Here is a 15,760-nt window from a genome sequence, read left to right on the forward strand (position 1 = left end):
CTCACGGCCTCAGAGTTTACCTGGGAGGTAGCTCACTGCCTCAGAGTTTACCTGGGAGGTAGCTCACTGCCTCAGAGTTTACCTGGCGGGTAGCTCACTGCCTCAGTCAGAGTTTACCTGACAGGTAGCTCAAGGGCCCGTCCCACTTGGGCGACCTAATCCACGAGTTCTGGCGAGTTTGCCCTCGACTCATACTCGCCACATGGTCGACACGAGGTCGTAGGAGGTCTTTGTAACTCTCCTTCATGCTCGAGAGTGGTCCCCTCAGCTAGGGCGCGGCGGTTTTTTCAATATGTTAGAAAATGCCCACGAGTAAAAATAGGTCGTCATGGAAAAAATCGATACTTTTTTTACTCGTAGGTTTAGTCGTAGTAGGTCGGCATGTTAGTCGTAGGTAATCGAGGGTAGTCGAAGGTAGTCTTCATCATAGTCGAAGGAGATCGAAGGAGGTCGTCTTCACTCTCCACTATTCAGTGTCCAATTTTCCCGAAGTTAGTTGTAGCTGGTCTTCTACATAGTCGAAGGTGGTGGAAGGAGGTCTTCAACATGTATTTTTTTCAAACTCTTCTAAACTCGCCAATTAGGTCGCCCAAGTGGGACAGCCCCTTCATTGTCTCAGTCAGAGTTAACCTGGCAGAGTTGTTCGCAGTGAGTTGTTCCCAGTGAGGTGTTGGGGCTCAGAGTGGGGAGGATCAGAGGTGATGCAGGCGTCTGTGAATGTGGAATTGTGGTTACAGCCAGGTGCTGCCATCTTATTGTAATAGTGGGTCCAGGAGTGAAGAGCTTGTCCCTAGTTTGTGTGTATTCAGTGGCACTGCAGGCCGAGTCAGGTACGGTCAGTGTGCCCAGGCCCCCACCCCCACCCCCACCCCCAACCCTGTGGACCTCTGCCTAGTCCGTCACCAGTCACCAACTACCCAATGTGATGCCATCACTTCTCCAATCAGATTGCCTGCCCAACACGTCCACCTGATATTTTAACTCTTTGTCTTTCTCGTGGACACGATGTCTTTGCCGCATGTCAATCCTCCGTCCCTTCCTGTCTCATCTCCAACCTCTCTCTACTTCTATCTTTCTCCATCTCTCCCCCTCTCTACCTTCACCTAATCTCTCTCCATTATTCCACCTTCGCCCTGACTCTCCCTCGCTCATCCTTCCGCGTCCTGTTGCCATGTTTACCTTTCTGATTGAAGCATCGTCCCCTGGGAAGGGGGGGGGGGGGTACCGAGACCCCTTTGAAGTTGTTGTCTGTGACTGAACTGTTGCCTCTACGCCAATGCACAAAGATCGACGGGACATCTGTTGCTAGGTAACTCCCACTCCTTGAAGCATTGGCAACCTGCTCAGCAATCGATTCGATTAAATATCTATGAGTTAACTCTTTAGTTTAGAGATACAGCACGGAAACAGGCCCTTCGGCCCACCGGGTCCGTGCCGACAGCAATCCCCGCACATTAACACTATCCTACACACACTAGATTCAAGATTCAAGAGAGTTTATTGTCATGTGTCCCAGATAGGACAATGAAATTCTTGCTTTGCTTCAGCACAACAGAATAGGGACAATTTTTACATTTACTGAGGGAGAGTGATAAGTGTTTGTTGCTGTTATTTTATATTTATAACCAATATTACACATTAACCGGACATATATGATGGGAACATAAAGAGCTTTCAAAAAACAACAGGCTCTGGAGGGAAGATTATTTGCAGAGAAAGAATTGAGGAATGAGCCTCTTTGGATCGCTCCACAAAGAGCTAGTATGTCACTAGATGGGCCGAATGCCATTCTCTGCGCAGTAATGATTGCGAGCTCTCTGATCCTTTGCTTGGTTTCTATTCCCCTTGTTGCTGTTCTGTTAAAAGTCTCATTAAAAACCTCTCTCTCATTCCCTGTTTTCCGTTGGAAACCGTTGTACGATGTTGCACCTGTTGTGGGAACGTCTCCCGCAGCCGTGGGACCCAGCAGAGCCGCCCAGCGCGGAAACTTCACCCCCCGCACGTCACTGCCATGCAGCGGAAACACTGAGGCTGAACGATTCATCCCTCAGGACGGCACCAATCAGTGTCCTGTGATTTCAATAAATCCCGTGCAAACATCTACTACATGGAGAGATCTGCACTTGGATATCCTCCCGCCCCCCTCCCTCCCTCCCTCCCTCACTCTCCCGCCTTCCCACCTTCCCTCCCTCCTCTCTCCCCTCCCCCCTCCCTCCCTCCCTCCCTCAACACCTCCCTCCCTCCCCCCCTACCTCAACACCCCCATCCCACCCCCCCTCCCTCCCCCCTCCCTCAACACCCACCTCCCTCCCTCCCCCCCCTTCTCCCGCCCTCCCTCAACAACATCCCCTCTGCCTCCCTGCCCCCCCTCCCCCATCGTTATCATCTTGATTTCCTGCTGGTGGTTTTACTGTGAATTTTCTGCACTAATCCACTCTGCAGAATAGTGTTCCCAGTTAGCCGGGTGGGTCGGTGTAGGAGAATGTTCCACTTTACCGGCTATATTTAGCCGCACATGTTGCAGCCTCTCCAGGGTGCAAACATGTTTTGGAACTGACATCACGTTTGATAGTGTTTTGCTTCAGGCCCTGCCTGTCAACTTGTCACTGGGTTAGCTTCAGTTCCAAGGGGCACGCCAGGGTTAGGGACAGGTGCTGCATGACGTCTCAGTCAGAGCACAGTGACGCAGAGGCTCCAGAGACACCGGTTCAATCCTGACCTCCGGTGCTGTCCGTGTGGAGTTTGCACGTTCTCCCTGCGCCTGTTCACTTCAGTGGGTGCTTAAAATCTAACTCCGCAGTAAAGCTTTTTTACTTTGAGTGTGACTTGGTCGGTGCGGAGTGTGAGAGCTTCCTTGGGACTTTATCCTGTTCATTGCCCTTCACTTCGTGCTGTGGAATGTGCGTGTAGACACTAACTCCATGTAGCAATTGTGGAGGCAAGGAACTGCAGGGCTGGGTTACAAAAAAACACACAATGTGCTGGAGTAACTCAGCGGGTCAGGCAGCATCTGTGGAGAACATGGATAGGTGATGTTTTGGGTGGGAATGTTTTGAGTCCGAAGAAGGGACCTGACTCGAAACGTCACCTATCCATGTTCTCCACAGATGCTGCCTGACCCGCTGAGTTACTCCAGCACTCTGTGTGTTATTATACAGCAGTGGTAAGCAGGTGGCAACACAATGTGCTCTGGTCACTAGCGAGTGTTTATCAGGCTGGCTCTCTCTGCCAGGAAGCTATAACCAGGAAACTTCAGGGTGTTCCTGACGGCTAATCATTGGATTGAAGGAATAAACAGCCATTGTGAGGCCAGGCCCCCGGCCTTCCTGTGCCTTTTGCTCGTTGCTTCCCCTCCGGAAGCTGAGATGTTGCGGGGATCTCACCGCCACTTGAAACAAAGAGGCAACAAGGTGGCACTGAAGGCCGGCACTGACCCTGATCAGGTGCCTGCCCCGTGTACAGGTGAGTGACCAGATGCCCCTGGCCACGTGCCCTGTGTACAGGTGTGCACTGCTGTGACCGTGGCCAGGTGCCTGCCCCGTGTACAGGTGTGCACTGCTGTGACCGTGGCCAGGTGCCTGCCCCGTGTACAGGTGAGTGACCCAGTGACCACCTGCCATTATCATTTATGTTCCAGCAACCCAGACATCTCTCTGCATTCTCCAATTATTTCAGATCAACTGTATGTGTTTTAGATGCGCGCGGGTCATTAACAGTGAGGCTTTTCAAACAGCTGTGTTTGAGGCAGGATTAGGATAATTCCAGCATCGGGCCAGAGTAACGCTGTCATTCCGTCGAGCATGGAGCCAACGTGTTCAAGAGTGAGAGCAGAGCACCTGGCCAGGGTTACAGCAACACTCACCTGTACACGGGGCACCTGGCCAGGGTTACAGCAACACTCACCTGTACACGGGGCACCTGGCCAGGGTTACTCACCTGTACACGGGGCACCTGGCCAGGGTTACAGCAACACTCACCTGTACACGGGGCACCTGGCCAGGGTCACTCACCTGTACAGGGGGCACCTGGCCAGGGTTACACTCACCTGTACATGGGGCACCTGGCCAGGGTTACAGCAACACTCATCTGTACACGGGGCACCTGGCCAGGGTTACACTCACCTGTACAGGGGGCACCTGGCCAGGGTTACAGCAACACTCACCTGTACACGGGGCACCTGGCCAGGGTTACAGCAACACTCACCTGTACACGGGGCACCTGGCCAGGGTTACAGCAACACTCACCTGTACACGGGGCACCTGGCCAGGGTCACTCACCTGTACAGGGGGCACCTGGCCAGGGTTACACTCACCTGTACATGGGGCACCTGGCCAGGGTTATACTCACCTGTACAGGGGGCACCTGGCCAGGGTTACAGCAACACTCACCTGTACAGGGGGCACCTGGCCAGGGTCACTCACCTGTACAGGGGGCACCTGGCCAGGGTCACTCACCTGTACAGGGGGCACCTGGCCCGGGTTACAGCAACACTCACCTATCCACCAGGCTAACGCCATGAGCTGTCAGAGGAAGCACAATGGCGAGGCCCTTGGTCAGATTTATGGATAGGATGTGGGACAAAAGTAGGCAAATACGACCAGCCCACAATGCCATCTCGATCAGCATGGATTAGGTGGGCCGAAGGGCCTGTTTCCGTGCCGCACCACTCTAACTGGAGAGCAGAGTGGGTCGGACATGCACGGTGGGTGGGTGTGCTGGTCCTCAATGCTGAGTGAGTGAGGGGGTGAGTGAGGGAGTCATGTATCTACTCTGTAAGTGGCTCGATTGTAATCATGTATTGTCTTTCCGCTGACTGGTTAGCACGCAACAAAAACTTTTTACTGTACCTCGGTACACGTGACAATAAACTAGACTGAACTGAACTACCTCCCCTGTCTGTACCAACTCCTTTGAGCAGATTTCTACTGAACAATGTGCGTATGTGGGTCCAGTTTTCACTTCATATATAACCTTTCCTGAAGTCCTTGGGACCAGAATGCGCTATTTATCTGTCTGCTCTTTAATTTGTTGCCGTGTCGAAAGCAAACTCCACAGTGACGGTGCGACGGCAGATTGCGGGCCGCAGTTTAATATTGTATGTCATCTCTTATTAGTCACAGAGACAAGCGTGTCATCAGCTGCGGCTCTCGCTCCGTCTGACCTGCGCGTGCGGGCTCTGATTCAGCGAGGAGTGATGGTGTACCGCAAATGATCCATCACCACACACACACACTCACACGTACACACACTCGCACCTTCACACACTGACACCTACACACACACACCTACACGCACCTACACGCACACACACTCACACACACACACACACACCTACACTTACACACATACACACACCCCTACACACACACACACACACACACACACACATACACACACCCCTACACACACACACACACACACACACACACACACACACACCTACACACACCCCTACACACACACACACACACATACACACGCACACACACACACACACCACCCACACACACACCACACACACACCCACTCACACCTACACTCGCACCTTCACACCACACACTACCACGCGCACACACACACACACACTAACCCACACCTACACTTACACACATTACACCACACCCCTAAAACCCACACCACCCCTAACACACACACACACACACCACCCTCCACTTACACACACACACACACACACACACACACACACACACCCCTACACTCACACTCACACACACACACACACACAGGTTAATTGATTTGGTATAAATGTAAATTGTCCCTCATGTGTGTAGGATAGTGTTAGTGTGCGGGGTGATCGCTGGTCGGCACAGACTCAGTGGGCCGAAGGGCCTGTTTCTGGGCTGTATCTCTGAACTAAACTCTGCTCCAGTACAGAAGTGGTGAGCTGGTGTTGGACCAGTGTGTGATTAGCGGGGAGGTGAGGGCGTGGGTGTGTGTCCAGTTGGACCGGTCAGTGGCTGGTGTGGAAGGGACAATAATCAGCGTTGAGTGAAGCCGTCCCCTTCAGGATTTCCATGACATTTACTGACTCTAACATCAGCGTGAGTCATCTCCTGTATAATTCATGCTGTTCTCTGCGATATATCCTGGGCTTATTAGAGAACAGAGCCATTTCTGCTCTCCAACCAGACTCCAGCTCACACCAGGTGTGTACGTGCCTTAGTTAAACTGACGGAAGGTGCTCAGAGAGACTTGTTTAGAGTAATTCAGTGGGCTATGAGGCTTGACACAAAATGCTGGAGTAACTCAGCGGGTCAGGCAGCATCTCTGGGGAGAAGGAATGGGTGACGTTCCGGGACGAGACCCGGGATATCCAAGGCTTGTTGGAATTCCAAATGTTTTCCTGGGGATTCTGTGGATTAGTGTGACTTTCCCTCCCTTTGTGAGTGAGGCCAAGGACATAAACATCCAGTACTCCATTGGTCCACCATGTGATGGGTCCGACCACGAGAAGAGCTTCACTGTGGTCATTGGTCACGCTCGGTTGGATTGTTTCGTTTAGCTCAGAGATACAGCGCGGAAACAGGCCCTTCGGCCCACCGAGTCCGTGCCGACCGGTGATCCCCGCACACTAACAAAATCAAATTGGAAGCAAAAGTCAAGTCATAGAGACTTACAGCATGGAAACAGGCCCTTCAGCCCTACTTATGGATGCTAACCAAGATGCCCTATCTACACAAGTCTCACTTACCCTCATTTGGCCCAAATCCCTCTAAACCTCTCCCATCCATGTACAGTACCTGTCCAAAGGTCTCTTGTCCCTGTCGCCACCACTTCCCCTGGCAATAACCCAATTGTATTTCTCATCGAAAGTAAACAGTGGCTCTAGTTGATGGTGACTGATTCTAAACCTTCAACCTTAAGGTTTTTCACCAGGCTGATGAGGAAGATTCTTCACCCTGCCTGGTCCGTGACCTCAGGCAGCCCACAATAGTAGATGTTTGAAATGCCACATGTTCCAAGCTCAACCCAGTGCCAATCTGATAATAACCAGTGTTATGTTATATTGGCCAGAGGACTAATACTAGTCAGAACTCATGCTGTTCTTCATAAAATGTCCTGGGATCCGTAATTCCCACCTGACAACACATCAGACCCGGCACGGTGGCGCAGCGGTAGAGTTGCTGCCTCACAGCGAATGCAGCGCCGGAGACCCGGGTTCGATCCCGACTACGGGTGCTGTCTGTACGGAGTTTGCACGTTCTCCCCATGACCTGCGTGGGTTTTCTCCGAGATCTTCTATTTCCTCCCGCACTCCAAAGACGTACAGGTTTGTAGGTTAATTGGCTTGGTAAATATAAAAATTGTCCCTAGTGTGTGTAGGATAGTGTTAATGTGCGGGGACCGCTGGTCGGCGCGAACCTGATGGGCTAAAGAGCCTGTTTCCAGCCTGTATCTCTAAAAAAAAGATGCACATCTGATTGGGAGGAGGTGCTGGTGATGGGCCTGGGGTCCTCGCAACCAAGGCTGGGGAACTGCGGAGAGAGAACAGAGTTAACGATCAGCTCGATCTTCCACCCACCTGCTTCCAGTTCTGCAGACGATGCCTGTCTGATCCTTCCCAGGATTGTCCAGTTGTAGTTCAGATTCCCAGCATCTGCATTGTTTAGAGACAAAATGGTGTCCTGAGACACCATCTACCTCATTGGAGACCCTCGGACTATCTTTAATCAGACTTTACTGGGCTTTATCTTGCACCTGATTCCCTTTATGCTGTATCTGTGCACTGTGGACGGCTTGTGTAATCATGTATAAGAAAGATAGACACAAAATGCTGGAGTAACTCAGCGAAACTCTGTGAAACGTCACCTATCCATGTTCTCCACAGATGCTGCCTGACCCGCTGAGTTACTCTAGCACTCTGTGTTTTGTTTTATAGTTGTGGTGAGTGTTGTGCAATGTTCAAGAGAGCGATGGTTGTTGGGAAGTAGTTTAGTCTAGTTTAGTCTAGTTTGGCGATACTGTTCCAGGACCTGGTGGATCGCTGGACCTAGGGTCAGTCTGGACCAGGTGTGTATTTTACCTGCCTGTGGTGATGCCGTACCTGATACAGGCTCCATACCAGGTGTGGCGGTACCAGGGAAGGTGTAACGAGCCGGTTCCCATGGCACCAGCGCAGCAGCTGACGAGCTCACTGAACACTTGTGTTTGAGATCTCAACATGAATGGAAAGGTTACTCAGCGCTGAGCTTGTCATTTATCTCTGGTTCCCTCCTCCCTGGCCCTGTGTTCCCAGCTGAGGTGCGGTGAGCGAGGAGCTCCAGGGATGGGGCCGTTGCCAAGGCCGTTGTGTCTGGGGCCGGGAGGTTGCTGCGGGAGTGTGGAGTGACGGCTGGAGATATACGTGGGGATTGGAGGAGGCTCTGTCTCTGAGGACAACGCCCAGCGATGGCACCAGTGAACACTCGCTCTAAATGTCAGTCCCAGTCACACAGACTGTAGCAAACCCAGCTGTGGCATCATCCCTCCTGCTGCAGGATCGATTCTAAATCTAACCAAGGTCACGAGAAAACAGGAGTGACTCGGCCACTCGGCCCCTCAAGCCCGCCCTACCCCATTCATTGTGTTCATGACTGATCTGCCATAGATTTCTACAGCATGGGAACAGGCCCTTCGGCCCAACTCCTCCATGCCGACCAAAGTACCTTCTTGAGCAAGTCCTGTTTGCCCGCTTTGATCCATATCCTTTACAAACCTCTTGAATAGTGCGGGTGTCCGGGGTTATGGGGAGAAGGCAGGAGAATAGGAGGGAGAGATAAATCAGCCATGATTGAATGGCAGAGTAGACTTGATGGGCCGAATGGCCTAATTCTGCTCCTATCACATGACCTACCTGTCCAAATGTCTTCTAAACCTTGTCATCGTACCCTTCACCATCACTTCCTCTGGCAACTTGTTCCATAAACGCAACGCTCCCTGTGTAAAAACACCCACCTCGGGTTCCTATCAAACCTTTTCTCTCGCATCTTAAACCGGCACTCGGATTAGAAGCCAGTTTCTCACCCCCCCCCCCCGCCACGGTACCATGTAATCCCGTGCTACATGCTCCATGGTTGGATAGTCGGCGACTAAACCGTCTCCCCCACCTGGGTTGCCAGGTGAGGAGGGGGCTGTGGACCCCCAGCAGGAGCAAAAACAAGGCCTGTCAACGGCCATCCACACTTCAGTAGAAGTTGCGATCACTGTCGTACACGACATTGTAAGGCACCGTGCCTGTTGATGGTTTCAACGATGATGATGATGATGATGATGATGTTGATGTTGATGGTCTTGCTGATGTGAGGGAACACTGTGGATGTTTGGCTGAAGTCTGTATGTTTTCCCGGCAGTTATTGATCGACGTTTGTTGGGACCACCGATTGCTGTGGCCAGGCCAGGCCCGGCCACCATGAACGCAGCGCGTCGGGAAGCGGTGATGGTTTCCACGGTGACCAGTCCGGAGCGGGAGGCCGGACACAACGCCACGAACACCCCCAGCAGGCAGGACGTGTTCTCACACATGAAGAACAAGTTCATGAACGAGCTCGGCAAAATCCCCAGTACGTGACGCACAAACCTTGCATCACCGCGGATTCACCACGTCACCACACTGACGCGAGTCCGCCACACGCTACACGCGTGATCCACCACACTACACACGTGATCCACTACAGCTTGGTCTAATATACACACGCCTGCTCCACCACACGCCTGGTCCACCACACACCTGCTCCACCACACACATGACCCACCACACACATGACCCACTACATACATGACCAACTACATACATGACCCACCACCCACATGACCCACCACACACATGACCCACCACACACATGACCCACCACACACATGACCCACCACACACCTGCTCCACCACACACATGACCCACCACACACCTGCTCCACCACACACATGACCCACCACACACATGACCCACTACATACATGACCCACCACACACATGACCCACCACCCACATGACCCACCACACACATGACCCACCACACACCTGCTCCACCACTCAGCCAGGTGAAGGATGAGCTGGGTTGAAGCCCCAATCCACATCCCACCTAATCATAACCTTTAACCCCAGGATTATGAGGAATCTGCGTAACTCTTGAAACTTTCAGACACTGCCTCCAACATCCTGCCTTAAATGGGCAGCCCCTTCATTTTAAACAAATTGTCTCCAGATCTGGATCATCCCACAGGTGGCGGGGATGTTGTCCACACGTCCACACTCTGACTCCTCAGCATCTGACTCCCCTCCACCACGGCCCCCCCCATCCCCACCCCGATTGCTTCATCACCCCCTCCACCACGCCCCCATCCCCACCCCCACTGCTTCATGACCCCCTCCACCTCACCCCCCCCCCCCCACCCCCATTGCTTCACGACCCCACCCCCACTGCTTCACCACCCCCTCCACCACACCCCCCCACACCCACTGCTTCATCACTCCCTCTGTAAGAGTCCCTCTTTACTGGTGGGGGGGGGGGGGGGGGGATAGACAGGAGGGGTTGGGGATCAGATACTGGTGAGGATCAGATTGGTCTGATTCAATGAAGTGGAATTAGAAATGAAGCATTTATATGAAGCAAAGTGATGCAATGTGGTGACTGGGATATCTGAACAGTCGGATCACTTTAGTCATCTCTATGAGATTAACCAAGATACGTTTAGTTCACCGAATACATACAAAGTCCAGAGGAGGTTTACGATATTACACATTTGACGGTTTTATCAGCGATTGGTGATTCCGTTTGTGCACTGTTTCATATTTGACCGTGCATTAACCTAAATGGCCCTAACATCTTTATCGATTTTATGGGATAAACTCTACAAACTAGGGCAGCAATGGGGCTTGTTTAATAGAAGTGTGAATCAGACACACACTGGGAATGACCTGAGCCAGCACCTACACTGAGCATCAGAACCTGCAGCTGTAGAATATAGCCATTTGTATTCTTTTGTTAGTTCATCTTTGTTTTCTTTATCCTCCTCCATTTCTTATGCTTTATTTTTCTTTCCCTTTTAGTGCATGCAAGAAAATGTAAGTAGAACATGGGAACTGATGACAGGGTGATTGTTGTAAAAAGCTTCATCAGTGTGGAGGCTTCATGTGATTCCTGCACCATGTACCATCAGTGACGTGAACCTCCAGGGCTAGCTCCAGCCATATGTAACAACACATGTCTAACTCCACACTGCCAATTCAATTCAAGTCCTTAACCAAAACTCTAAAAGCCACAGTCAGTAAGGGGGGGGCAGCCACAGGGCGGCACGTTGGTGCTGCTGCCTCACAGTGCCAGAGACCCGGGTTCAATCCTGACGACGGCTGCTGTGTGCACGGAGTTTGTACGTTCTCCCCGTGACCTGTGTGGGTTTTCTCCAGGATCTTCGGTTTCCTCCCACGCTCCAAAGACGTACAGGTTTGTAGGTTAATTGGCTTGGTTTAACTAAAATTGTGTGTGTAGGATTGTGTTAGTGGGCGGGGATCGCTGGTCGGTGTGGACTCAGTGGGCCGTAGGGCCTGTTTCCGCGCTGTATCTCTAAACTAAACTAAACTGCCGACAAGCAGGATGTTGGTGAAAGCTGCCTGTTCGATCAGTCCTTCAGTGTATCTCCATCAGGGTCAGACCTGATTCCAACTCCACCCACCTGCTTGTCTCAGTGAACTGGCCATCGCCTGTGAGACCAGTTCACTGGTGAGACACGGTTGGTTACGCTCCCAACATCCACATCCCACGTGCCGTTAGAAAATGAGCAGATTGAACAGGCTGCGGAGGGCAGAGACCACTTTATTTTCATCGTGGGATCTGGGCATTTCCTGAACGGCTGCATTTGTTGTCCGTACGTGAATCCGTGAGAGTTACTGAACCACTGAAGATGGTGCATGGTCTCACACACTCCACACACTCAACACTAGGCCTCAAAAACACCATCACCAAACTCTACGGGACACAGAGTGCTGGAGTAACTCAGCGGGTCAGGCAGCATCTGTGGAGAACATGGATAGGTGACGTGTTGGGTTGGGACCTTTCTTCAGACTTCTTCCGTCTGGAGAAGGATCCCGACTCAAAACGTCACCAATCCATGTTCTCCACAGATGCTGCCTGACCCGCTGAGTTACTCCAGCACTCTGTGTCCTTTTGTGTAAACCAGCATCTGCAGTTCCTTGTCCCTGCATCACAATACTGTGAGTGACTGCGATGGAGCGTCCAGCCGCTGTGATGGACAGTCAGGGGTCAACCATCAGTGCAACACACACACGTGCAGATGAGTCTGTCGTTGCATTGGTTGCTTCGGATGCATTCTTGCGGGTTGCGTTGGGCCACTGCAGGTTGCGTTGTGTCTCTGCGGGTTGCATTGTGTCACTGCGGGTTGCATTGTGTCGCTGCAGGCTGCATTGGGGCCACTGCGGGTTGCGTTGGCCCACTCCGGTTTGCGTTGTGTCTCTGCGGGTTGCGTTGGCCCACTGCGGGTTGCGTTGTGTCACTGCGGGTTGCGTTGGGCCACTGCGGGTTGCATTGTGTCGCTGCGGGTTCCGTTGCGTTGGGGAGGGCTGGTTGACTCTAGACCTGCTGTCTTCCTGCAGTACCTCCCTGGGCCCTGGCTGCCATTATCATCGTGCTGTGCCTGCTGCTGCTCTGCTGCTGTCTCTGCATCTGCAAGAAGTGTTGCACCAAGAAGAAGAAGCAGAAGAAGGGGAAGGACAAGGGCAAAGCACAGATCAACATGAAGGAGGTGAAGGGCATGGGCAAGAGCATCATCGACAAGGTGAGTGCGAGGCATTGTGGCTTGGGACGTCTCAAAGGATATTCACAAGTTACTGGGACTGGAGGGCTTGAGTGAAGGGCCTATCCCACTTACGCAACTTTTTCGGCGACTGCCGGCACCAGTCATAGGTCGTCGACAATTTTCAATGTTGAAAATCCAGCGGCGACCAGAAAGACGCTACGACTCTGTGGGCGACTGAGGAGACGACTCACAACCGTACAGGTGACACCCTGGCGACATGTGGCGGGGTACATGAAGCCTGTACGGTCATGAGTAGTTGCCCAAAGAGTCGTACCTTGTTCTGGTCGCCGCTGGATTTTCAACATGTTGAACATTTTCGGCGACCTGTAACGACCTATGACGGGTGCCGGCAGTCGCTGTAAAAGTTGCGTAAGTGGGCCAGGCCCTTTAGAGGGTGAGGTGGGCCATAGTGTAGGAGGCTGAGGGTGACCTTGGACTGGTACAGGGATAGGAAAGGCTGAAAGGGATTTGGGCCAAACGCAGGCAAATGGGACTTGTTTAGATGGGTCACTTTGGTCAGCATGGGCATGTTGGGCTGAAGGGCCTTCATTGTGCTGTATTCCTCGAAGACTATCTTTCAATATCATCATTGTGCTGGAGGAACTCAGTGGGTCAGGCAGCATCTGAGGAGGGAATGGACAGGTGATATTTTGTGTTTGAGTCTTGGCTGCAGGAGGCAGCTACAGTGGTTGCTGCTACTCCACCTGCATCCTAATTCTTTCTGCTCTGGGACTGAAGGTACAGCCAGATGTGGAGGATCTGGATCCAAGTTTACTGGGAGACGAGAAGAGAGAGGAGGAGAAGCTGGGAAAGCTGCAGTATTCTCTGGATTACGATTTCCAGAGTGGCCAGGTGGGTCAGGTGTTCATGTGCGGAACATGCCGGATCTTTCTGGAATGTCTCACCCAGAAAGCTCAAACTAGTGTGGGTTTGATGTCAATGCTATTCCTTTATCCCTCCCTACAACACGCAGGGTCATGTATGATGCACGGGGAACGCAGGCACATGTATGATGCACGGGGAACGCAGGCACATGTATGATGCACGGGGAACGCAGGGTCATGTATGATGCACGGGGAACGCAGGGTCATGTATGATGCATGGGGAACGCAGGGTCATGTATGATGCACGGGGAACGCAGGCACATGTATGATGCACGGGGTACGCAGACATATGTATGATGCACGGGGAATGCAGGCACATGTATGATGCACGGGGAATGCAGGCACATGTATGATGCACGGGAAACACAGGCACATGTATGATGCACTGGGAACGCAGGGTCATGTATGATGCACGGGACGCCCGTGTCAGTCACGGTGCTGTGCGTGTTCACCACCAGTGTACAGTCATCTCCCGTGGCCAGGACCATGCGTGTGTGTGTCCCCACATGGCAAGGTGCTGCTCTTGTCCCGCACATGCACACACACGTACACGCGCACACACACACACACACAGACACACACTCCCACACACACACGTCCCCCTCCCTGGGTAAAGCCAGGTGTCATTGCTGCCACCCCGTGCCCTAGTTGGTTGTGCAGCCGTCATTCTCCACAACCCGTGTCCAATGGCAGCGTGAGCCCACAGGGATCCAGCGAGGTTGGCCAATGGGAACCAATGGGGTCAGGTGACGGTGGCCAATGTCAGGATCTCGGAGCTGACACCTGGGTTGGGCACACCTGGGCTAGGGGCACACCTGGGCTAGGGGCAGACCTGGGCTGGGCCTGGGACACCTCGGCCATGGGCACACCTGGGCTAGGGGTGCACCTGGGCCATGGGCGCACCTGGGCCATGGGCACACCTGGGCTAGGGGTGCACCTGGGCCATGGGCACACCTGGGCTAGGGGTGCACCTGGGCCATGGGCACACCTGGGCCATGGGCACACCTGGGCCATGGGCACACCTGGGCCATGGGCACACCTGGGCCATGGGCACACCTGGCTGGACACACCTGGGCTGGACACACCTGGGCTAGACACACCTGGGCTGGACACACCTGGGCTGCTCCCCCGCAGTTACCTGAAGCTCTCGACTAAGTTGCTGACTATTAACGGTTTGTGGTTCCAGCTGATTGTGGGCATCATCCAGGCAGCCGACCTGGCCGCGCTGGACATCGGCGGGACGTCTGACCCCTACGTCAAGGTCTTCCTCTTGCCGGATAAGAAGAAGAAATTTGAGACCAAAGTTCATCGAAAGACACTCAACCCCACGTTTAGCGAGTCGTTTACCTTTAAGGTGAGATGCTGAACAGACCAATGAGTGGTGAAGCTGCTGGCTCGAGTCTGGCTGTTTGTGTTGAGGCTCTGGGTACAAAGTCTGCTTAGCAGAGCCAAGCTGTTGCCATGGACGTGTGTTCACACCCGCATGTCAGCTGGTGTGCAAGGGAGGCGTGTGAAATGTTCACAACGTGACAAACATGAACACAATTGCATCTTTCATCTTTCCAAACTCAGATTGTGATTGCAAAAGGGAATATGTCAAAGCTGTGAAACACCGCTGTATAAAACCATGAGAGGAGTAGATTGGGTCTCTTGCCCGGGTGGAAATCACTAATCTGCTGGCAAGTGTAGATCACGAGAGAGAAAGAGGGGGAGTGTGTGAGAGAGATAGAGAGAGCTTTTGGATTTACTTTTGGAAACTTCAAGTTCTAATATCCAGCTGTTTTGTGAAACTGGACAATGGGCACTGGGCAATGGCCAATGGGCACTGGACATGGACAATGGGCACTGGGCAATGGGCACTGGACATGGACAATGGGCACTGGACAATGGAAAATGGGCACTGGACAATGGGCACTGGACATGGACAATGGGCACTGGACATGGACAATGGGCACTGGACATGGACAATGGGCACTGGACTAAGGACACTGGACACTGGACAATGCCACACCTGGGGAAAGCCTACTGCTTTGTGTCCACTGCCGGCTCAAACCTCCACGATCGCTCGA

The 15,760-nt window shown here is 52.7% G+C and overlaps 1 protein-coding gene across 2 annotated transcripts in view; it reads left to right on the plus strand.

Moving 5' to 3' along the window:
* LOC116966772 (synaptotagmin-1-like) overlaps positions 1-15,760 on the plus strand; it is a 37,897-nt gene that overhangs the window by 16,617 nt on the left and 5,520 nt on the right. Inside the window, exons 2-6 of one of the 2 annotated variants that reach the window (XM_033013111.1) lie at positions 9,351-9,560; positions 11,045-11,059; positions 12,605-12,786; positions 13,546-13,659; positions 14,878-15,045. In XM_033013111.1, the coding sequence (XP_032869002.1) occupies positions 9,410-9,560; positions 11,045-11,059; positions 12,605-12,786; positions 13,546-13,659; positions 14,878-15,045 (630 nt within the window). In that variant the 5' untranslated portion in view covers positions 9,351-9,409. The remainder of the gene's footprint in view (positions 1-9,350; positions 9,561-11,044; positions 11,060-12,604; positions 12,787-13,545; positions 13,660-14,877; positions 15,046-15,760) is intronic. The other variant, XM_033013112.1, reaches the window with a different exon arrangement.

Source organism: Amblyraja radiata, chromosome 38, assembly GCF_010909765.2.
Source record: "Amblyraja radiata isolate CabotCenter1 chromosome 38, sAmbRad1.1.pri, whole genome shotgun sequence".
Lineage (NCBI taxonomy): Eukaryota > Metazoa > Chordata > Chondrichthyes > Rajiformes > Rajidae > Amblyraja > Amblyraja radiata.